Here is a 24,543-nt window from a genome sequence, read left to right as displayed (position 1 = left end):
TAACTCCCTACTTTGAGACAGGAGCATCACACATGTTTCAGCAACCCCGCAGGGGACCCTGAATATCAGCATGTTAAACTGTCAAAGATATACCAGACACTCCCACTGCATGCATACTGATGACAACAGCACAACAAAATTGCTATGGCAACATTTAGGAAAGTTGCCTGAATTTTCTAACTCTGCTGATTTGCACACACTACTCCTTTTACAGCAGAAATAGTCAAGATGTCTTATATGGATACAGCATTTGATATTTTAATGTTTACATGAGTGCAACTAGAAAAACAGTAAATATATTACTTGTCTTGGTGAGGCACTATCAATTTCACTGTACTTTTTCTGCACAATAGGAAATGGAATATAGACTAGTAGGTCTACAGAAGTAGCGTGAAGCCATATAATGCAAAGGACCATTAAATGTAGTATGCATCAGAACCTGCCCAAGGTTTAATAATGTCTTTACATATGCTGAATGATATTTAATAGCACTTGCTAAGTTAATTCAACGTGTGTACACATGTGCCTTCTGCCCTTGTTACAGCAGGTAATACCGGAAACCAGGACTGCAACAGTGAACACACTCGAACATCTACATTTATGGTAAGTGTACACAGCTGTACTATGTTCATCGTGTTTCACTGTTGCAGTCCTTACAAAATGAGGTGATTCCCACAGCCCAGGAAAAAAAAAAAACACCATGGTATAGAGAAAAAAATTATGAATTTCAACAATTGGCTAAGATTCTGGTGTCATTCAAAGGGGATCCAGGGTCTGTCAGCCTGGGATGACATGCTTGACAAGCCACGCTGCTTTGCTAGAGACGGCCTGCACCTGTCACCCTTAGGCTTTCGAATACTGGCCAAGGCTCTTGCCACCCCCATAGTGCCTTTTTTAGGCAAGGCTCAAAAGACAAACCCACCGTCATAAATAGCACAAGTAACAAAAAATTGAGGGCAATGATGCTCAATGCCAGAAGTCTAAACTTCAAAATGCACGCACTCGAGGCACTCCTCAGTATGGAGAAAATAGATATATGTGCAGTAACAGAAACCTGATTTAAGGCTCCAGAGAGCACCCCAGCACTACCAGGCTACAACTCATACCATACATTTCGGCCACAAAACCCGGACCGAAATACAAAAGGCGGGGGAGTATCCATATTCATCAAGGATACCCACACCTCCAGGTTAGTCGCACAGCACAGTACTTCCGAGATCATCCACGTGCAACTAACAACGGGCAAAACTACTATTCAAATTATAGCTTGCTACAGATCACCCACCATGTCCCAGGACCCCCATTCAACATTCCTGGAAACACTGGGTAACAAAGGTCCTACCAAACACCCTGATATTGAGTGATTTCAATTATCCAAATATTAACTGGGAGAACTACTCAAGTACGAACTCCCTGGCCCAACATTTCCTAGAATTTATAAACTCAAACGCCCTGGATGAACTGGTTAACACCCCCACCAGAGGTGACAACATATTGGAACTGGTCATCACCAACATGGGCGACTGGTGTTCCACACCGGAGGTCAACCCCTCACTGGTTAGATCTGACCATAAACTAATCACTCTGGATATCCACATTCCGCCACCACCCCCGGTCAAAGAAACCACCGTGAAAAACTTTTCAAAATCAAACTTCACATTACTTAAGACTAAGGTGGGAAGTTTCAAAGCCCCCATGCTAAAGGATAACGCTGTCCAAGCTGCAAAATCCTTTACTAATGCACTCTACGGGCACCTACAAGAATGCATGGATCATGCTATCCCAAACAAAACCAAGACTCACTCCTCCAAGAAAAGGAAACCAGTCTGGTGGACCCCTGCCATAAACAAGCTATACAATAGAAGGAGAAAACTACTACAGAAGAGAGTAAAATCTCAAGAAGGGAAGACATCCCTGATCAGTATCAGCAAGAAACTACATCCACTCATAAAATCATCCAAGGCTAGCTTCGAAAGAAAAATTGCCATGGACTCCAAAGATAAAAGGCATTCTTTAGCTATGTCAAGAATCTAAGTGGCAATTCTCAGATCTGCTCGGAGTTAGTGCAGAATGGCACAAAATACACTGAACCGACTGATATAGCCAACATCTTGGCAGACAGGTTCAGTGCAAACTTCACCCCCCTCTCACCCCCAAAAGGGCCCATAACTATACCATAAGAATGTAGTGTCCCTGAAATCAGACACTCAGGTTAAAACAGCCCTTTCCAAAGCCAAAAACACAGCATCAATGGGACCGGACGGTGTCCCAGGCTGCATCCTACATGAGCTCAAAGATAAACTAACCCCTCACCTAAACACACTGTTTAAACTCAGCCTCTCCACAGGCTACGTGCCCACAGAGTGGCGCAGAGCAACTGTTATTCCGCTCCACAAAGGTGGAGCCACAACGGACCCCAGGAACTATTGTCCTGTAAGCCTGACTAGCTTGGTCTGCAAAGCTATGGAACGCATCATCATGGATCTCATTAACAGAGACATTGGAAACCTCCAAACACTGAACCCAACCCAGTTTGGCTTTGTTAAGGGCAGATCATTCCTCCTAAACCTGGTGGACTTCTTTGAGACAGTTACCAAGACTATAGACGAGGGAAAGGTGGCCCACATAGCCTACCTAGACCTCGCAAAAGCCTTCGACACTATTCCCCACTCAGGTATTATAGACAAGCTCACCAGCCTGAACATAAACCCCTACATCACGAGATGGGTTGCCAACTGGCTCACGGACAGAACCTACATGGTAAGAGTTGCAGGAGCTAGGTCTGACTCTAAAGCTGTTACAAGTGGCATTCCCCAGGGCTCAGTCCTAGGACCCCTCCTGTTCAGCATATACTTCTCAGAGGTACAGGCAAGCGCAGGAGGACTATGGCTCGCCAAGTTCGCAGACGACTGCAAACAAGGGGCTATAACTGACTCTCCGGCTGACACAGACATCTTCCAAAAGGGTCTCACTGAGACAGATACCTGGTGTAAAAACCATGGTCTCAAGCTAAATGCCAAAAAGTGCATAGTCATCCCCTTTGAAAAAAACAAAGTACCCACAAACTACCACATAGGTGGTAGCCCCCTAAATATGGAAGACGTAATAAGGGATCTGGGGATCCAAGTAGATAGTAACCTCTCCTTTGATAATCACATTGCCAAAGTGGTTAGAAAATCCTTCTATGTGACCCACCTAACCTCAAAAGGGTTTGCATCCAGATCGAAAGAGGTCATTGGGCCCCTCTAAGCATCACTCATCAGACCCTTCATAGAGTACAATGCCCCATTTGGGATGTACCTTACAAGACACCTGAAACATCTGAAAAGACCACAGAAGTTCCTCACCAAGAGGATCACTGGCCTCAAGCAGATGCCCTAGGCAGCTCCACTGAAGAAACTCCAGCTGTACTCGGTTGCATACCACCTACTCGGAGGTGATCTCTGCCTGACATATAAGGCCATGTCCAACCCAGAATGAAATGGATATGCTCCACCTAAAGAAAACCATATCCCCTCAAGCCACACACTCCAGGGATCTAAACCTCACCACAACAATAAATAGGACGTGCTGGAGGGATAAATTCCTGTCCCAGAGACTTCCCATATTCCGGAACAAGATTCCAATCTACATTAGGCAGAGCTCCTCGTTAACCCTTTTCAAGACAAATCTTGACGAGTGGATGGGAAACAGAAAGTTTACCCCAGGGATCACTTCAATGGCTCTGCTGGACAGAGGCACAGGGAACTAATCTAAGGAGGCGGCGAAAGCCAACACATTCCGGCTAGGCTTATAAATGCCTTTGGGCAGATAGCCTAGTACCTACCTATGAACATATGAACCTAAAAGGGAGGAGGAACACCCACTTGTTTAAGGGTTGGCAAGGATGCCACGCAACACTGCAGTGGCAAAACCAGCCCTGGACTTAAGGGTAAATTGTAATGTTTAGTGAAAGTGTGGACAGAAGTCCAGGTAACTGCTTCCAAGATGTCCCTTGTAGGTACACCCCCCTTAAAAAAGCTGCTGAGGTAGAAGCAGCTCTAGTAGAATGGGTCCTAATACTCTGTGGAGGAACCTTGCCATGCTGTAACAAAAGTGAAAACAATGAGCAATCCACTTAGAAATGGTCTGCTTTGAAATAGTTTTGCCCTGAGCTACAGGAGCAAAACTGACAAACAACTGATCAGACATTCAAAAAGGTTTAGTCCTGTCCAGGTAAAATCTAGGCTGTCTATGCACATCCAGGGAATGCAGTAACCTTTCTCCTTTATTCTGAGGATTAGGAAAGAAGGTAGGCAGGTGGATAGACTGGTTAAGAATCAGGCTAGAAACCACTTTAGGCATAAAAAAGGGATTAGTTCTAAGAGAAACTCAATCCACATGGAAGATGATAAAAGGCTCCACTGCCATTAAGGCCTGCAGCTCAGAAACTTCTAGCTGAAGTAATAGCCAAAAGAAAGGCAGTTTTCCAGGAGAGACACTTCAAATTTGCTGAAGCAGCTGGTTCAAAAGGAGGCAGAGTAAGTTTCTCAAGGACAAAATTAAGATCCCAAGCAGGAGTAGGAGCCCTTCTGGGAGGCTTTAAATTGCTAGCTCCCCTGAGGAACTGTTTCATCAAGGGATAAGAGAAAATGGGTTGCTCAAAGGAACAATGAGCAGAAATAGCTGAAGCATGAATCTTGATAGAAGAAAAGGAAAGTCCACCATTAAGTAAGCCTGGCAGATAGTCGATAATAACAAAGAGTAGGATGAGAAGGGTCCTCCCCTCTAGTCTGCATCCAAATAAAGAATCTTTTCCACTTATCTGCGCAACATTTCCTAGTGCTAGGTCTCCTGGCTTCACAAAGGACCACAACCACCTGTTGGGAAAGGTTTAAATTATGAGCCAGGCTGCCAAATGCAGAGTCTGAAGAAGAGGATGCAGAATTTTTCCCCCCTCCTGGACCAAGAGATTTGGTAACAGGGGAAGATGCCAAGGCTGGGACTGGGAGAGACTGCGAAGAAGTGGATACCAATGTTGCCTGGGCCAGTCTGGAGCTATGAGGATGGCCCTTGGTTTTTCGACCCTTATTTTTAACGGCACTCTGAGAAGAAGAGGCAGAGAAGGGAATGCATAGACCGAAAGCTGTATCCAGGGGAAGGACAGAGCATCCACTTTCCAAGCTTTGTAGTGATGATCCCTGGTGCAATAAGGTTGGAAGAAGGTGGTTGGTTGGAGATGAGAAGAGATCCACCTGGAGAGTGCCCCACCTCTGAATGATTCGATAAAAAATGGTCTTTGTTAGTTGCCACTCGTGAGGATTCAGGACCTGACCTGCCTGCTCAAGTGGTCCACCAAGGTGTTGAGACTTCCTGGAAGAAACTGAGCTATCAGATGAATGCCCATGGAAGCTACCATGGACCAAAGTATCATGCTTCATCTGCATAGGGGGTAAGAGCGAGTCCCTCCCTGCTTGTTGATGTACCACATGATTGTGGTGTTGTCTGTCCTGACTAGAAGAGTACCAGGAGAGAGAAGATGCTTGAAAGCCATCAAGGCCTGCTTGTCTGCCATCAGTTCCTTCAGATTTATGTGCAAATGAACCTGTTGATAGTTCCAAGTCCCCTAAATGCATCTGCCCTCTAGATGAGCTCCCCAAGCATAGTCCGAGGCATCTGCGGTGAGTGTGCAGGAGGTGGACAGAAAGGCAGGCCTTTGTTCTATGCATAGGCCGTCGCCCACCAAAGGAACTCAGTCTGCAGGCAGGGAATCAGAGGAAGAATCAAGTCTAAATTCTGAGTGTGTTGACACCAAAGGTTTTTTGAAGTACCATTGAATTTTCCTCATATGCAGTCGGAATACAAAAAGAAGGTACTCGGCCAACCGGCACTCATGCAAAAAGCTTCTGCTTCGGGCTCCACACTAGAAAGACTGAGGAAATGGCGTTGGATGCCTTCCTTTGTACCGGACGTCCTAACATCAAACTTAAACCAAAGGCAGCCGATGTTATATACCATGGCCTTTAGTATCCTGGTCTGAAGAATTCTGTACTGGATTCCTGTTGGTTTCTTTCTGTTACTTGCCTTTGCATGCAAGCATACCACAGTTCATTTAACTATTTATTGTAATTAACTAGTCTTATTACTGTATTGTACCGAGTACAATAAATACACGAAGACAAAAGTTTCAGTTGATAGGCTATACTATTATAGTCTCCTTTTGGTTCTACAAGCAAGCAATACAAACAAGCCAGCTCTCTGTAGCAAATTCCCAAAGCTTGTTTGTGCACAGTTACATTTATACCAGAGGGTCTGGTAATGGAGTCTGATGTAATGCAGTTTTTTCTTTGTATAACCGTTTTTCTTTGTTCTTCTAATTAATGATTTGTCCTTGATTCTTTGGTCCAGGAAATTCAGTCTTGTTTTAATTTGTTCTTCTAATTTATGATTTGTCCGATTCTTTGGTCCAGGAAATTCAGTCTTGCATTATCTGAAACTTAGTGTTCCAGCACTATCTTGCTTGTGTTCTGGCTTTATCTTGTTTTACTTCGATGTACTTTCAGCTGCCATCTGTGTAGCTATTTTACAAACTTTGTTTTTCAATAACATACTCCTTTGCATTGATGCCAAATCTTATTAGCTATGCCAGCACACAATGTTTTTCTAATTTCTCAGCATTTTACACTACTGTAAATTAATCCTTTATATTTCAGATTATTCTTGCAGCTTTTTGCTTAAGCTAATAATCATGCTAGCAACAGTTAAGACAGTGTATAGTAAATAGAACAGAGTACGTATATTCTTTCATGGCCGACTGAGGGCTACCGGGAGCCGGATAACCCATTTTGTAAGGACTGCAACAGTGAAACACGATGAGCATCATTCTAATCATCCATTCAGTTAACACTAATTGTTTCTTAATGATGCCCAACTTCACATTTCCTTTATTTCCTGCTCTATTTTAGTCCAAAGAGCTACCTACAGATTCTTTGTTGCATTTATCAATAGTATAGCATTAGATTTGACTTACATACAACAGTTTCACTGAAATTTCCAAAGCCTGTAAATAAACCAGCAAAGCCATAAAGAGCACTACAACAATGGTGCTCTGCAATATTCTATAAATCTCTATGGACTGCTGCCAAATGTGTACAGAAACACAATCCCCCTTCGCTTACAGTTTGAGCTCATTTTACCACTCCTAGTAGGCTAGGCAACCCAATATATACCATATTGCACTGCAAATATATTTACATTCTATTGTATTATGTTTATAAAAAATGACAACCTATACAACTGTTCTATTATACTGTCCTTGTAAAAGTGACAATCCATCAAATGTTTATATTTGCTATAGTCTACTGATTTGCTTTCCTATACTACACATTGGAACTTCTTGCTGGTCCTCCTCTGAAAACAGGTTATTGCCCAGTCAGACTTTCCTGGTAAGCAAATGTCACTAATAAATATAAAGAACTAGCTTCTTTAAGTGTTGCAAGTTGAAACAGGACCTTCTATTTGTTACACCAAGAGCAATTATTTTTGAACCTGGCCCCATTTGTAAGCCTGCTTTACAGACAGGACTTGCACAGTAGTTAGTAATTTACACTGAGAACAAGTCCTTCGAAATCAGAGCAGGTTTACATTGGAGTAAGATGCACTGGAGAGCAAGTTTTTTTAAATCTGGCCAATGGTATTTTGCAGAAAGGCTTAAGTTTCCTATGCACAGCATGGCTCTTCTTATTACTGCAGTCAATGTCACAAGGCACTCTCATGTTTGCTTGTTCGATAAAAATTTTCTCTCACAATGGTCCATTTCCTAAAATGTATGCCTTAAAATGTGTAGTTCTAATTTTCTAGCTCTATACACACCCACAACTTTTGATAAGGTCAGGTCTGTTTCTTGCAATACCCTGCCCTTCTTTTATTATACAAAAGACTACTCTGTCGCTTACAATTGTGCTCCTCACCAGAGTCACAGTCTTGGGACTGATTCATAAAATCAGAAACAGCAGCTTGTGTTCTACGACTAGACAATACAACTAACTTGTAATGTTTTGAGAAAGTGTGGATGAAAGACGATGTAGCAGTGTCACAGATACTCTAAACAAATACTTCTGAAGCAGACTGCTGATATGGTACAGTGAGCCGTAACCTCCAAGACAGTTCTTTACTGTACTTACTACAGCAAAGCACAATGCAACTAACTAACCTCTTGGAATATTTCATTACAGGATAGCTATATTTATTTCCCCATCATTAAGGGGAAAAAAAAAAAAAAAGACAAATGGCTAGTCTGTCCAATAAGTTTTGTCCGTATTTTTACATAACGTTCTTCAAACATCAACACTAATGTCTTTTGGCTTTTCCTGGTTAGGGGTTGCCACAGCAGAAATCCGGTCTACTAATGACTGGCAGTGGATTTGTACGATGCTGAGGTGCCAGCCCAACGCCCAGCCTTCAAAGAAGGCACACCCATTCACGCACACACCCTACCTGCATGTCTTTAAACATCACTCAACCTTGGGGAGGACATGCAGACACAACACAGAAGGAGCTCCAGCCGAGAATCGAACCGGAGAACCTCTTGCTGTGAGGCGACAACGCTAACCGCTGCACCACCGCAGCCAATGCAGTGCAAAAAAAAACACACTCCCTTTTTTTCTCTAGTGGGAATACAAAAAATGGAAACTTGAGTAGACTAATGCATTATAAATTCTATAGTGGGAACACAAAAAATGGAAACTTGAGTAGACTAATGCATTATAAATTCAAAGACCATTAAAAAAAAAGTGGTTTGTTCTTAAAGACACCCTTTCCTTGAGAAAGGCCAAATAAGACCCCTTGTACATTAAGCTGAACTTAAAATTCAGAAACCTGTTTTATTAAAAGTACATACCACTATAAGTAAATTCCTCCAAAATTAAAGTTTCAGTTCATATGAGAGAGAGAGAGAGGCAAATATGGCTAAAATAAGGATACCAGAAACTGCAAAACTTGAGGGACTGAAACACAAATCTATAATAAATTAGTGTGTCCAGATGGACAATCCACCTCACTCAGAGAGGTAAATTTTCTAGTGTTCCATCCAATTTTAAGAGACTTTTTTTTACATGGAGATCCACCAAGCTGGTAGAACATTTAGGCAGGTAAAACACGGTTGCCTTGGCCAGAATGAAGGGACAAGAATTAGTTGTTTTTTTTTTTCTCTCTTTTTACATTCAGACAAACTTATAGAGTCACAACATGTGGAGATAAGGCATGCACAAAACCCTGACTACGACCTTTACTAGAAGATTAGATTACCTGGATCAGAATACTGAATGCTGTGGAGTGAAGCAGACATCTCTACACATCCCCAAAACTTTAACACTTACAAACACTCCTGTTTACAGCCAATTCTTAAGAAACTAACATATGCCAGCTTACACCTGTTTTGCTTTACTAGCTCAAGGTGTAAACTACTTGCAAAGCCATTCTAAACAAGTGCCTATTCCTAAATTATCACTGTTAGCTTACATAAACGAGCAAAGTCACACGTAGCGGTGTATCACATCATAACAGTCTTGGTTGTTATCACGGTTACTACCTGTAAGGTTCCCGATTGAAAAACTTTCTGGAAGAACCCCAGTGCTAGCAAAATCACATGCTTTTCCTTGTGAATTGGAATAAACGCCTGAACATAAAGTTCTTGAAGTAAACCCCCACAAGTGTAATCTGAACTATCAGTAGTTAACTTGTCGTCAGGAAGAGGAGAATGGGAGGTTCAGGGATGATCGCAGAACCCACCATTGTAACTCCTTGATCAGAGAGGACAGAAGATGAAGACTCAACTCTAATGGTAGATTCTTTAGATCCCATAATTCCCCAGCGCACAAGTAGATTTTTCTAATGATGTCCATTCTTACCAAAGAAATCAGTACACAGGAGGACATGAATCCCAAAATCTTCAAGAATGTCCTAGCCAATGGAAGGCATTTCCTTCAAAAGCTGGATTAAAAATTTCCATCATAACTTCAATCTTGTTCTGAGAGGAGAGAGAGACAGACAGAACACAGGTCTCAGACTGCAAAATTGCCACTAGGAACCTCTTAAATTCAAACAGAACTACGTGTGATTTCTACACACTAGGCACTATACCTAACTACTGAAAACACAGAAGAGTTTCTTCAGCACAGACAACCCTATACTACAAGATACCTACAGAGTGCTTGAACTACAGCCATCCAAGACAATGATTAAACTGAACTCCCTTTAATTTCAGCTGTGCAAATAGCTTAGGCACAGCAAAGATGCCAAAAGGAAAAAGGAAAGACAAACTAAACATGGGAGTTAGCAACCCTGGATCATTGAAATTTCCTGTGGGGCTTCTCAAGTATGGGGTGTAAAATCCTGCTATTTGTTCTTCTTCTAGAATCATTTATGTTTTCCAACATCCAGAAGGCTTTGAAACATTAATAAGGCTAAGGGAATCAGCTGCTTTGTATTTAAATGAATGGTTACCCAGTACTTGTCTGTTGTAGAACTCTGTTGAGCAGCCAGCCCCTTGATATTACTTGTATAGCACACTGGTCTACCGTTATTAGAAGGCATTATTCCATGAAATAAAAAAAAAAAATCTGTCTGCTAGCTATGCTGTAAGTGGCAGGCAGGAGACACGTCCCTACGTAACCTGTGCTCAAAGCTATGTGGAGAAGAATCTGTCCTGCTAAAAGGAGGCACTGGGCTGTTGCTGCGGTTTTCTCCTTTCACCAGAGGGTCATCCTTCAAATCTGCCTCTCGATTTTGAGCCTTACTTTCATTTTTTGTGCAGAAATGACAGCTTTCTGATGTGTAATTTCAATTGCATTCAGGGAATGCTGGCAGAAACTTCTGAATAATAGTCTACACTATTTTTCCATTTTACATCTAGTGCCTGGTGAGAGTCATATGATCCATTCCTTATTGCTCCAGGGAGCTTAATCAGCACATTTGTTTCCTCTGTGGCAACAGTCAGGTGGGGTACAGATTGGGCTGAATGTCTTACCCTCATCTTGGAGCTTCTAAGCTCAGTGGCTACCCCGTTAAGCTCCACTAGGTGATAACTGCTGCAGAAACTATGAGGGGGTTTAGAGGGGATGCAAACACACAAACTATTCTATTTTAGTTCAGTTCAATGGGTGTGTATTTGACAGAGCTAAAGTGAAGCTCAATAAAAGTGCACATTAATGATTCTCTGTAAAACCAAATACACAGTCTTGCACTTACACACACACAAATTCCGGTTATATATATGTACACAAACACACACGCATATATAACTTATATACACAAACAAAAAATTAAGAAATTGTATGCAAGTGCATACAGGCCCTGCAAACTCCACAAAGAGAATGACAGGAGGTGGTCAGGAATGAACCATAATCTTGTAAAGCCTAGCTCTTACCAGTGAGCCACTGCACTTCTCTAATGTTTATTAATGCTCTTGCCTGGAAAAATAAAAACAGAAAAAATTTAAAATCCTTCAATACAATGTTTGACATAGCTATAAATGGATCGTACTTAAATAGGAAAGAAAATGCAGGCTATGTCACACCAGTCCTCCAACATCTCATCTTATAGCAGGTGTTGTACTTGCATTACTTTAAAACAGTATTCTCAAATGGTGAGCCCTGAGCCCATTTCAGGGAATGCCCATGCAAAACCGTCAAATGTTATGTACCTACAATCTTAATTATTCAGTACTCCTATGTGTAATGAGATTATACCCACACACAGATTTCAGTTAATGAACATGTAACTGCAAGTAAGAGAAACAGTAAACCTAAAACAGAGTTAGTGGGCATATGGGTTTGCATGGCGGGAGGTGGTCTCTTCTCTGCAGTACGGCATATACTTTTTTTTACTATAGGAGTCCAAAATTACTTTCTATTATCTAGACAAAGCAAAAGGACTTTTTTTGGTCAATGACATTATCATTCATGCATATCCATATATGTATCACACACACGCGCACACACACACACACACACACACACACACACACACACACACACACACACACACACACACACACACACACACTCAGAATTAAAACAAATACAGGAAATACTTAAAGCATACATAAAAAATTTAAGCTTTTCCCCCCCTCCATAGCTGGCCCCTCCCCCAACCACCAGCCTTCCACGACTCAGTGCTCAGTCAGCCCATTCATTCCCTGTCAGGCATAAACTGTCATTTACACAACCATTAGAGCTGGTTCTATTAAGTGCAAACCACATCCTTTGGTGGATGAAGTGGGTTCCACATTCCTATGACTGCTACGACATCTTCTTGCTGCATGTAAGTATTCTCATCCACTTGCTAATGAGAGTTGCCATTACTGGCTTGATAAGCCAAACCAACTTCTCTAACTACAGTACTTCTTTGTTATCTGTTGTTTTAATTATCTGCAAGCCTCTGCATGCATGTGACAAAACTGCCACTGGACCACCAATTCTTCCCCCCCAGAACAGGCAAACTGACATGTACTGCTCACTCCTACCTTTCCCAGCCCAACTCACTCAGTGCCCAAGCTGCTAATCATACTCTGGTCATATGGGTCAAACTCACAGCTTCAGAGCTCAATTCAACTAATCTTTAATGTAAAGTACACCAATGGCTTCTGCCAAGTCCATTACCCTGCATGCAATCAACTAAGTATGCCATCTCCCTGCTTGCTTCAGTAAGAAAGCCTCACTTGACAAGCACATCTCTACAGCTGTTAATGGCTTATATTACATTTCTTAGAGTAATAAACAAAAATTCCCTGCCTTCACATTGACAAATGCTTTTCACCTACTTCAGTATTCCTTACCAATATAAAATGGTACTGCAGGTCTGTAAATAGGTACTCAGTTTTCAATAGCACAAGGATGGTTCACATAAATGAGCCTTTTTTTTACCAGACTTCCCAACTTAAGTTTCCATGTCATGTAATGTATCTCTAAATGCAGCCTCCTTAGTCTTGCCATCCACTCTACTACTAGTCCCCAATTAAAGTATTTACCTGCTTAAACAAGGTATGGTACAGTCCATGTGCCTTGATGCGACTCATCACACATTTCATTTTATCCTCAATGTAAGTGCATCTGCTTTAGCCAGTTGTCTCTCCAAAGGCAGTACTTCCTAATTAAATTAACATTTCTGAAAGCATTATCATCTGGTATGCCATTTCCTGTCCAAACACCAGGCACTCTTTAGGCCCCCTCTCTCCCCTAGTCACCAGGCAATCTTTAGGCCCCCTCTCTCCCCTAGTCTCTTGGCATATCTTAATTCAATTTCATGCTTGGTTCCCTCCAGTGGCAGTATGAATTTATATTTAACATTTATCAAGGTTTGTGGTCAAGAAACCAGCATACATCCTCTATGCACAGTTTCAATATGTTCATCTGTGCTCTTAGAAAAAAACAAAAGTAGATTCATCTCAGACCGGCCATTCCCATTTAGCAAATATAATATAATGTGTACCAGAAAGACAGATATATTTTTATTTATGTGCATCTGTTAAATGAGATAAAGAACTGATCCACATGGATCTTTTTCCAGACTCATACCAGGACCACTGGTTAAGTGACCTGTTAAGTAAGAGTCACACAAAATATAAACGGAGGCTGAATAAATCAAACCTTGTATCACAGGAAGCAGTTCATCAATAGCTCATAGCCTCAAATCTCTGTGCTAACTCTGTGTTAAGTGGATACATTACATACTTAACTGTCTGTGCTGGGTCAGTTCTGGGATTTAAACTCAAGGTCAGCTGTTAGCAATTCCTTGCAAAATAAGGTACTCGAAGTACATGTCAGAGCTTCATCTAAATGTCAAACAAAACCAGCCTGATAGTATAAGAGCACTTCACCAATAAACTTGTAAATTGAGTTAAGCTAACAGTCTGGATACAGTAAGACCACCTTAGAAATGACCAGGAATCCATGGTTATCATCCATAGGCATACATAGAAAGTAGCCTGAAACATGACAGATACAAACTTTACCAGTGGTATGGTAAGTGAAGACTTCTGGCATACTACAGCAGTATGCTCTATCTTGGTAGCACTGCGTTTCTCCTCATTAGCAACACTGTTAGGCTGCAAAAAACAAATAAATAATGCAGCCACCAGTGTGGTAATGCCAAGACTGCCACCATCAAGACTCCCTTGGAATTCAAAAACAGAGGCTCCCCCAAGATGCACCTTGCTGAAATTAGGGGGATCCCATTTTGCAGGCCACATCAAGCCTGCTTCGCTATCTTTCTTCCTCTCACTACCTCTCTCCTTCAAGAAATTTTGTAGACATAACTTCCAAAAGCAAAAATGCAATAATCAGATGTCAAACAAAACAATACTTTGTGCCAGGGTTCAACTTATACCCCCATTATAGACTACGTACACCAGGTATATCATAATATGTAGCACATGAGAGCTTTAAGCACTTGTCCATGTGTTAGTGGCCTCTGATAACAAAAGTACCTCTGCAGTATGGAATAGGATGAAAATACACACAAAAAAAATAATCACATTTTTATCAGTCATATCTACAGATCAAAACAAAGCAAGCATTTATGAATGTTCAACATGACAAAACAGATAAGATTTTAGCAAGGTAATATTTCACCATACAAAAGACTCCACCATAAGGAAGTAAATGGTTTGGGATTTTAGTTAATAAAAATATTAAAAAAAAGAACGCTTTTTATTCAGTTGCTCGAAAAAGTTAAATAAGGAAGAAGAGTGAAAACTCTGCAAAAGAAACACAAGCAAGCTGATTTCAGAAAAGCATTTGAGGCTGGTTTTGCTGACTCTGGTAATGAGGTAGCAGAAAAATTAGCAGGAATCAGCAAAACTAACCTCAAATTCATTTCTGAAATCAGCTTGCCAGTTTCTTTTGCAAAGTCTTCACTCTTCTTCCTTATGTTTTTACTTTTTAGAGCAACCGAATAAAAATCATTTAAAAAAATAGTTTTTACATTGTTTGCTTTTTAGTCTTTAAGTAAAATAGTCTCCCCTGTCTGAGACAGGCAACATTTTGAGGCAAAAATCACTGATGCTTCAAAAAAAAATTTTAGTTTAAAATTTGGTTCATACAAATTGTGTGTTGTCTTTCTAGCCAAATTAGCAACTATATACTGTAAATGAATGATCCAGACCTGTATAGTGTTCATTTCATACCCAAAGTAATGTTTAAAATGAGAAGTCAAGGATTGTTGTTTTTATTATGCTGGTATCAATGTGAGAACAGGATTTGAAGTGGTGCAAAAGTGTTCTTTCTGCAATCTGTTTTATCCTAAGGCTGATCTTATTTTCTTAACATGTATTTTACTGCATTTTCAGGCACAAGATCCACTATTGTGCTAAGCCCGTCCGAACCTGAAGTGAAGTCGCCCGGCCAGTCTCTGAAGCTAAAATGTGCTGTGACCAGGTTCAATCTCGCTAATGACAGAGGGGCAGTGTGTGCGTGTGTGTGTGTGTGTGTTGTCTCACTAATAACAGAGGGACAATATCAGCCACACACCCATATACATACATATCATATACATGCACACACACACACACACACACACACACACACACTACAATATTTTATATATATATTTTTTTCTACACATACATACACACACGCGTGCGTAAATGGGCGTGCCTTTGTTGAAGGTTGGGCGTCGAGCTGGCACCTCAGCGTTTCGTAAAAATCTACTGCCAATCATTAGCGGACCGGAGTTCTGCTGTGGCAACCCCTTACCGGGAAAAAGCCGAAAGACAAACAAACAAACATACATACATACATACACACACCCCTACCTTCATTTGGGGAACAAATATTTTCATTTTATGAAAATGACTTTAGTAATGAAACTGATCAGTTTTATTTTTGATAGTCTGACTCACAATGCTAAATTCTACTTAGAGTAATTAACTGGCAGATATCCAGAATACGTGAAATAAACTGTAAGCAGAAACATGTTAAAGATCAATTCTTATCTTATTACCTTATTTTTGTCATTCTTGTCAAGGGGACTACCAATATTTCTTTTATTAGGCACAGAATGAAGCTGACCATCACCACCACCACTCATCAGAATTTCCATGACCTGGCTGGTTTCTTAGTTTGTGGAGTAAGTCAGTCAAGAAGGGTCAGCACCAGGAACTACAATACATATAAGTAAAAACTAGGTAATAGGTGTTTTTTCATGACTGCTAAACCTTTAATCTTGTGACGATATCCAGACATTCCAACCTGTATACCTCTCAAACACTTGGCACAAGAAATCTGGAAAAAGCCAAAAACAATGTTGGGACAAAGACCCCAAAATAGGGACAGACTGCTCTTATAAACTTAGAAAGTTACTGAAATAACAGGTTTTTCATTAACATGCATTTTCTGAAGGATATTTATTTTACATTTGTTTACTGGGATAGTCCGACTGGACACAGGTCCATTTATAGCGGAGGCCAGGGGAGAAAAGATCCACAATTAGATTAACATCAACATGGTAATACAAACAATCATATAACAGTGATAACTGAGGTAAGTACAAACATAAAAAAGTCTCATACAATCCAGTCTGAACAATAAACAATACATCAGCAGTAAGTGACTAAATTTACAAAGCTAGTCTCTCTCATACATCAAAGCTTTAACAATGATTAGTGAGGTAGGATAAAAAAAATATATCATATGATTAGACATGACATATTATGCAATTTCAAGTTGACAGTAAGATGCCTAACTGTAGCATATATACAGTAGAGACAGCAGGAAGGAAGGTGTAAAGTGTGCTGAGATTGTAAGATTCACGTGATGCATGGACATAGCCATGTATTTATAAGATGTGATTTGAGAGCATTTTTGAAATGTGTGTTAGTGGGGGCAGAGGTCAGAGAAGGGGGGAGGTTATTACAGGATCTAGGTATAGCATGAGAAAAAAGAGCTTTCCCTCAGTTGTTAGCTTTAGAGATGCAGAGGAGGGATTTCTCAGCAGATCGGAGAGGACGATTAGTTCTGTATGGAGAGAGTAACTGGCTTAGTGCTGGGGTTTTTCAGGATGTCCAACAATATTAAAGGCAATGACTAGCTGGTGGTAACTGAGTAACTGGGGAAGTTCTAACCATTGCAGTTCCCATAGAGATTGATAGTGATGGGTTCTGAAGCTGCAGTTGTTAGCAAACGTGGCAATTTTACTGTAACATGATTCAAGTCTGGTGAGATCAAGTTTTCTGACTCTGGTAAGAATTGGCGCAGCATACATTAGAGTGGAGAGTAGATGGGTTTGGGCTAGAGTGATCCATGCCTGTTCTGAGAAGAACTGTTTATACCTATATAGGGTTCCCATTTTTTGTGGACTTCTTTTATGGTTTGTGAGATATGGACATTGAAGAGTAGGTTACCGTCAATTTCTACACAGAGGAGTTTGGTATGGTCAGAGGGAGATATGATGGTACCATTTTTAGAAGAGACTGAAAAGGATGGGGGGTATAGATTTATTGGGGTGAAAAGTAGCAAATTTGTCTTATTGGGGTTTAAGATTAGTTGGATATCAGTAATCCAACTTTCTACAAAAGTGAAGGATTCTTGTGCGAGTTGTAGAGTGGAAAGCGATGGAGCAGAGCGGATAAGAGTCGAACCGTCAGCATACTGTATAAGAGAGGCATGATGGGTGGAGGTGTGTAGAATACGAAGAAGAGTAGTGGGCCTAAAATCGAGCCTTGTGGTATGCCTATCATAGTTGGGAGTAAAGTAGATTGCATGCCTTGCCACTGAACTGATTGCTGCCTATGTGACAGATAGCTTTTAAATCAGACAAAAGTAGAAGGGGCAAAGGATAGGGAGGCCAGGGAGTCTAGAAGTTTGGAGTGTGAGACCATATCAAATGCTTTTGAGAGATCTAAAAATATTGCAGAAACAAAATTATTGTTATTTCTATGAGGGTTGACCTGGTTGGTGAAAGAGAGGAGAGCAGTTATTGTGCTGCGAGTTTGCCAGAAACCATGTTGTGTGGAGGACAGAAGATTGTGTATTTACGAATTTCATGACTTGAGAGTTAATACATTTCTTAAGCAGTTTAGATAAGGGGGATAGAATGGCAATATGATGGTAGTTTGAGAATTTATAAGAATTACCACCTTTATGAAGTGGCACAATAATTGAAACTTTCCAGAGTTAGGGGATGTAGGCTTACTGTATGGAGTGGTTGATGAGGATAGAAATTGGGTAAGATAGGGATTCAGCAGCACTTTTTAGGAAGTTGGCTGGTAGACTGTCAGCTGCAAGGGTGGTTGGCTTTAGTTTTAGGAGGATTTTTTTTAATAGTGGAAGTGGAAACTGGTGAGAGAGCAAAGGAGGGGATATTGATGGTGCATTTGGTAGGCATATGTGTATGACTGTTATTGGATAGCTGAGAGGATAGAGTTAGGATGGATTCTGTAAAACAGTGATTAAACTGGGATGCTATGTCTTTGGTATTGTTGTCGGAGGAGGGGGCTAGAGTGGCAATTGTTCCTGGAGGGGGCTGGAGTGGCAATTGTTCCTGGTTTTAGAAGGGAGTTGATAGCAAGCCAAAACTTTTGGGGGTCTTTTGAGTGTTTGTTTTGGACCCCAAGGAAAGAGTTCTTTTTGTCTAGTTTGGTTTGTTTCTTGGCCTGATTTCTGAGTGGTTGGAAATTTTGTTTGGCTATGCTAGTGTTATCCCTTTTCCAGATTTTCCAAGCTTTATCTCTAGACTTTAGTAAGGCTCTTGTGTCCCTACTCAACCATAGTGCATGGTTTGCCTTGACTCGGATTTTTCTAATGGGTGCAACTTTGTTGAGGACATTTAAGAGAGAGTACTATTAAAGTATTTGACGGCTTGGTCTAAAAGTAGGGTTAGTAGTGGTTTCCAGTTAGTTAGTTGCAGAGTAGACTTTAGCTCCTGTACGTTTAGTTTACGGTCATCTCTAACTTGTCTAAAGGTTATGGGCATGTTGGTGCGTTTGCGTAGGAGAAAAGTGGGGAGATGGTCACCAAGACCATCTGGTAGACAACCTGTCTGGTAGTTTTGTTTGGGCACTAGTCAACTGCCCCAATCTAGAATGGATTGTTTATGGGTTTTTTTATCAACTCTAGTAGGTTTTTGAATGAGTTGTGAAAAACCAGAGAGATTAATATGATTAGTGGGGTTGTTAGAATTACAGGCTATCCAGTCGGTGTTTAGATCACCTAGTACGATAGTTTCTTGATACAGTGGACCTCAGAGAATCTGCAATATTTTCTCAATAGTAGGGGAGTTGTTTCCTGGGGGAACATACCAGCAAACAATATTCATATTTTTGTTATTGTTCAAGTATAGAATTATACCAAGATTTTGGCATTTTGAAACTTGGGAAGTGGGATTTGCAGAGGTTTCATTTTGAGGTTATTTTTAAAGAAAATTGCAATTCCACCTCCCTTCTTGCCTACTCTATCTAGTCTTAGGATAAAGTATCCAGGTGGGAGAATTTCTTCATTTTGGGTGCTGGGTTTTAGCCAGGTCTCAGTGATTGTTAGTATGTCTGGGGAGTAGTGGGTTATAAATGCATATATGTCAGGAAGCTTATTGGATATGCTCCTGGTGTTGATGTCGAGAATTATCAGGTCAGAGTTTTGTTTGTTTGAGGGTGGTATATTAAGCGGACCCGAGTTTGGGTGTATGTCACCCGATATAAGAAGGCACTTTGTGATCAGTAGTACGTGTTTAATTGTATGTGCTATTTCTAAGTTGGATCTGAATGATATTTCAATAGTGTAAGATGTAGTTATGTGGAATTTATGCATGTGTAGTATAGAGCGGTCTCTAAATAGTGTGGGATTGATAAAAACGTTTGTGTGAGTTTGTCCTTATGGAACTATGTGTAGTACAGAATAAAGTGTTTTCCAGTGGAGTGTTTGTGTGTATACAAGTGATGTTTGTTAGGTATGTGAGGGTTAGGAAGAGAAATCCTACTGTGATTTGTAATTTTTGTGGGAGTAGTAGTTTGGTGTAAGCATTGGTATGGTTTATAGGTTGAGGTAGATGTGAAAGTATGGCTAGTTGCTGCTTTGTGATTGTTTAAGGCAAGGAGCTAGCTATTGGGCTTGGACTGTTTTAAGGAGTAGAGGTTACTGATTGGTTTAAGGGGTGATCAGGTGATGAGGGGTTAGAATAAAAGTAGGAGTAGTGCGGTGGGTGGGAATTGGGGGCAGGGTAGGGGAGTGGAGCCAACCAGATCGCGGAGCCAATCTTTATGTAGGGTCTGGGCAGAACAATGAGAATGGGAAATGAATGGGTGTAAGTATATCACAAGTTCCCTACCAAATTCTCTTGCAACTTTAATTTTTTTTTCTTTTGTCTTTTAACATAGAAGTATAGTTAATGAGACTATTAGATTATTAATTCAATCAAAATGGATGTAATATTATTCCAGAGTACAGTGGTATCAGTTGTTGCAAAAAAAAAAAAACATAAAAAGAACGCAACTTATAGCGAGCACCCTTCACAGAGAGGGGAGATTACTGCAGAAGAGAAGTATTAGTGTGTTTTAAAGATGGCACCATTATCAGGCTTTATATAACTTCTGTCCTATGCACTTCTAGTGGGGAGGAGGGTAGGGACCAATTGCAAGTGGAGTCCTGTGGGAGCGACTGACAGGTCTCTCAGCCAGATTCTGGAGGGTGGGCAATTCAAACAAAATCAATCATTCAACTGACTCAAACTGCAGGTAAATGATATGGAAAGAGTACCAAGAAAAAGATGAACTACAGTTAAATAAATGGCAGTACAGTTCAGGGGGGAACTAAAACTAGCACAGGTTAATTATTTCTGGTGTTTCTTAATTCTGGGGTAGTGCAGTTTAGTTTGGAAGTGGATAACCAGTCTAATATTGACTGGTCACAGATGAAACTGGGGAAAAAGGCACAGTTGGATGTAAAAGCCGCAGATAAAAAATAAAAAAGTTTTGGCTTGTAACTCACAGAGAGGTACAGGATCCAGTAGTGTGTCATCAACTAAAGTCTGAAATGGGGTCTTACAGGACTGGAGTTAGGAAAACTATGCTAGCTAGACAGGCCTCTGCAAGTGTGCACGCTTTAAACAACAAAAAATTTCAGTATATAAAGCAATAACACCAAGTCTTTATGTTGAAAGTTAAGACCTACATTGCTTCTAATATGAAGAAAAGTCTTGATTGCAGTGAAGGCTTTTTAATATTTTCCCTGGAATTGCACTTTTCAGCAATAGCACTATTCAAGTTTGGAGGGTGGGGTGGTCTGAAACTCAACTGTCTGCCATTATTTATTGATGTAAATCTTCAATGGTTTTCCAGAAAACCACAAATTTTATGAGGAGCAGACCAAACATATTAGGCAAAAATCCGGACAGCTAAGAGGTATATCAACCTCCTCACTATAGGATACTACTGTTTTTACAAAACTAATATATACTAACTTAGACTTCATTAATCACTCCGTTATGTTCACACAACAAATGTATTATATTGCTATTATTTTACAGCAAATGGGTATTTCTTGCTGTTGGATTTTACACCACACCTATTCTTTTTGTGCCAAATGAATCACTGTGCGTGCATGTCTGCATATCTTATGTTATTCTGAATGGATCACGTGTGTGTGTGTGTGTGTGTGTGTGTGTGTGTGTGTGTGTATTGTCTCGCTAATGACAGTGGAACAACATTTAAAGACGAATCTATTGTCCCTCTGTCATTATTAGAATGCTTTTTATTGAAACAGGCTTAGCAAGACAGAACCACAAAGCCAGTTTCAATAAAAAGCACTCTTAATAAAAACTTCAATATCACAAACAAGCAACATGTCTAAAAAATAAAAAGGCATAAACAGATTAAAAAATGACTGTCAATAAAAATTATACTACTTCCAACAACAAGCTGTATCATAAGGAAACCCAGTTTGCAGTACTTCCAAAATGCAGCCTGTATGCATGATGTAGTAATAACAGAACCTCTACAACTAGGGATGGACAAACTGTCATTATACTATTCAGCACAGCCCAACATTTGCAATGAAATTCATTATTCAACTGAAAAATTGGTGTTGATGTGCAACAAAATATTGTACGACTAATGAATCCTCCTGCTAAATAAAGTTATTTCCATCACATACATTAAGAATCTTACCGCCTTTGGAATTTTTCCATCTTCCATACTACTGACACACTAAACTACAGACCAGCCATGTGGAATTTAGACTCCATTTTGCTTACCAGTATGCCCCAGCTGTCTTACCTTGTCAGGTTTTCTCTGGTGCTTCTGTAGAAAGGATGTCTCCCACTTCTTCAGTAATACTTTCAGCTCGTTGTAGCGATCCATGTCTTAGTGTTTAACCAGTAATTCTTTCACAACACAGCGGTAACTGCAAATAATTCAACAGTCAAAGGACTAAGTGTAGACAACTTTCGTAAGTAATCATATCAAAAATCAAGTTTTTACAGCTGTAGATATTAAAAAAAAAGTCAAAAATGACAGTGTGCAGACTTGGAAAAAAACAACTTAAGCAATCAGAAGTAAAAGTAAACAAATATGTCAAGACATCCAAAAAGAACAGAAGACATCAAACACAGCAGGCACAACTTAAAATAAATGTCACTACATTCAGAAGTGAAAGCAAATGCTGATGCATATGCATTTATTCACCTTTGTTACTCCAGAGAATGGTGGTCAAACAAGCAAAGCAGACAGCAAAGTAGATTTAAAAATATTTAAATATGTTTCCACGAAGACCAATATTAACCTGTATTGTAGTTAACATAGGAATTCTTAGTTTTCTCCATTACTTTAAAAGGGTAGAAGTTAAGATGTATTTGTTCACCACCACCATAGCACAGTGCTACTCTAACATTCCTGGAGTTGTTATACAAGACATTCTAGTTTTATTAAACTCCTTAATATCCAGTTGGTTTCCGGAGCTGTATAGTAGCAAATGCAGACCTGCAACGTATCTAACCTGGATCATCAATAACCCACAGATAAAATGAAATAACTTAGCAGTATGAATTAATACTTAGCAGTATGAATTAAAAATGATGCTAGTGTTGCAGCCAAGGATATATGGGAAGAGACTAAACAAAAAATAATACAAAAACTGAGAAAATGGATAGTAGGATGCAAGCAGTTAAATGGTTTTAGTCCCTTTAATCTTATACACAAGCCAGGCATATTTTTATCAACCAGAAGAGAAGTTGTGGGTAGCAATTAATGAAGACCTGAAGGATTTTATCTGGGAGGGAAAGATGGCAAGAGTCAAGTGGGACAAGCTGATTCTTCCAGTAGAACAGGGCACATTGGGATTACTTAATTCGAAGGGATATTTTAGAGCTACACACAGTTAAGACTCCTATACATAGCACAAACAGAAAACAATAATTCAAAGTGGAAAGAGATGATGATAACACTAGTCTGTATGACCTACCACTAAGCCATGACTCTCATAATGAAACACAGGGGAAGCTCAAGAAACAAGGAGAGACTGGGATTTTGGATGCAGGCCTTTAAGGAGAATAACAGTAATTATACAGATTATTATATCCATAAATTAGCAGAAAGTATTTTTAAGAACTAAGCCAACATGGGAATGGAAAAATGAGATTCTGCCAATAGGGATGACTGCAATTAGTGATACAGACAACAGGCAAGAGGGAGTGGAATTTATTGGAGAATTCTGGCAAAGAAACCAAGGTATTGGGAGCAAGTAACTAGAGAGGGAAAAATGACAGAATAGGAAGACGCAAAAAATGTATTTGGACTGCGGGCTAAGAGACTGCCTTCCTATTAGGAATCGAAATTAGAGTATAGGCAAAGAGAAAGAAATATGGGGGTCCTAAATGAAAGACCAACACTGGTAGAGGTTTAAATAGAATCCAGAACAGAAACTGCCATTAAAAAAGGAATAATTAGTAAAGCATATAACATATTGCATGATAACTATAAGAATCAATCAAGAGGAGGTTAGAAAGATTGGGAAAAGAGATTGGATAAGCACTTCACAAAAAAGCAATGGGAGGATACATGTATGTCTCCCAAATATGCAACAATATCTTCAAGATTTAGGATTTTTGCTTGAAATGTTTACACAGCTTATACCCCAAGTAGACTCCAGAGAATTCTTCCTCAGCCAGACAGTAAATGGTGGAGTTGTGAAGGGGAAGAAAGAGGTAACTGGGAACATATTTTCTGGGAGTGCTGTGAGTTGGCAGACTAAGGATTCCCTGCGGGATGCATTGTCAGAGATGCTGGGTGGGCAAATTGGTCTGACGAGGGAGATGATTTTTCTGAGCTATGATACAGAATTGGAATTGCCTAGACATGGTAAGATCTGGCTGTGTCTAGTAATGGTGGCTACCAAAAAAGCAATTACTAGAAAATCTAAATCTAAATCAACTATACTGGAAGTTATGATTATAGTAACGGAGATAAAACAACTGGAATTGATATCTTTAGAAAAGGATAGGAGTAAACTACATGGGAATTGTGTGAACAATACATACAAGGGAGGAATGAGGTCTAAACCTGGTTCAAAGCTGCAGAGAGCA

At 40.1% G+C, this 24,543-nt stretch overlaps 1 protein-coding gene across 2 annotated transcripts in view; it reads right to left on the bottom strand.

Moving 5' to 3' along the window:
• The window catches only part of RECQL4 (RecQ like helicase 4), a 913,040-nt gene that overhangs the window by 883,177 nt on the left and 5,320 nt on the right, over nt 1-24,543 (bottom strand). For both annotated transcript variants that reach the window (XM_044068076.1, XM_044068075.1), the window contains exon 2: nt 22,241-22,367. In XM_044068076.1, coding sequence (XP_043924011.1) covers nt 22,241-22,324 — 84 coding nt within the window. In that variant the 5' untranslated portion in view covers nt 22,325-22,367. The remainder of the gene's footprint in view (nt 1-22,240; nt 22,368-24,543) is intronic.

This window comes from Protopterus annectens, chromosome 4.part0 (assembly GCF_019279795.1).
Source record: "Protopterus annectens isolate FY-2018-M chromosome 4.part0, PAN1.0, whole genome shotgun sequence".
NCBI classification, from domain to species: Eukaryota; Metazoa; Chordata; order Ceratodontiformes; family Protopteridae; genus Protopterus; species Protopterus annectens.
Note: the sequence above shows the minus strand (reverse complement) of the source record. Positions and strands in the feature narration are given on the sequence as shown.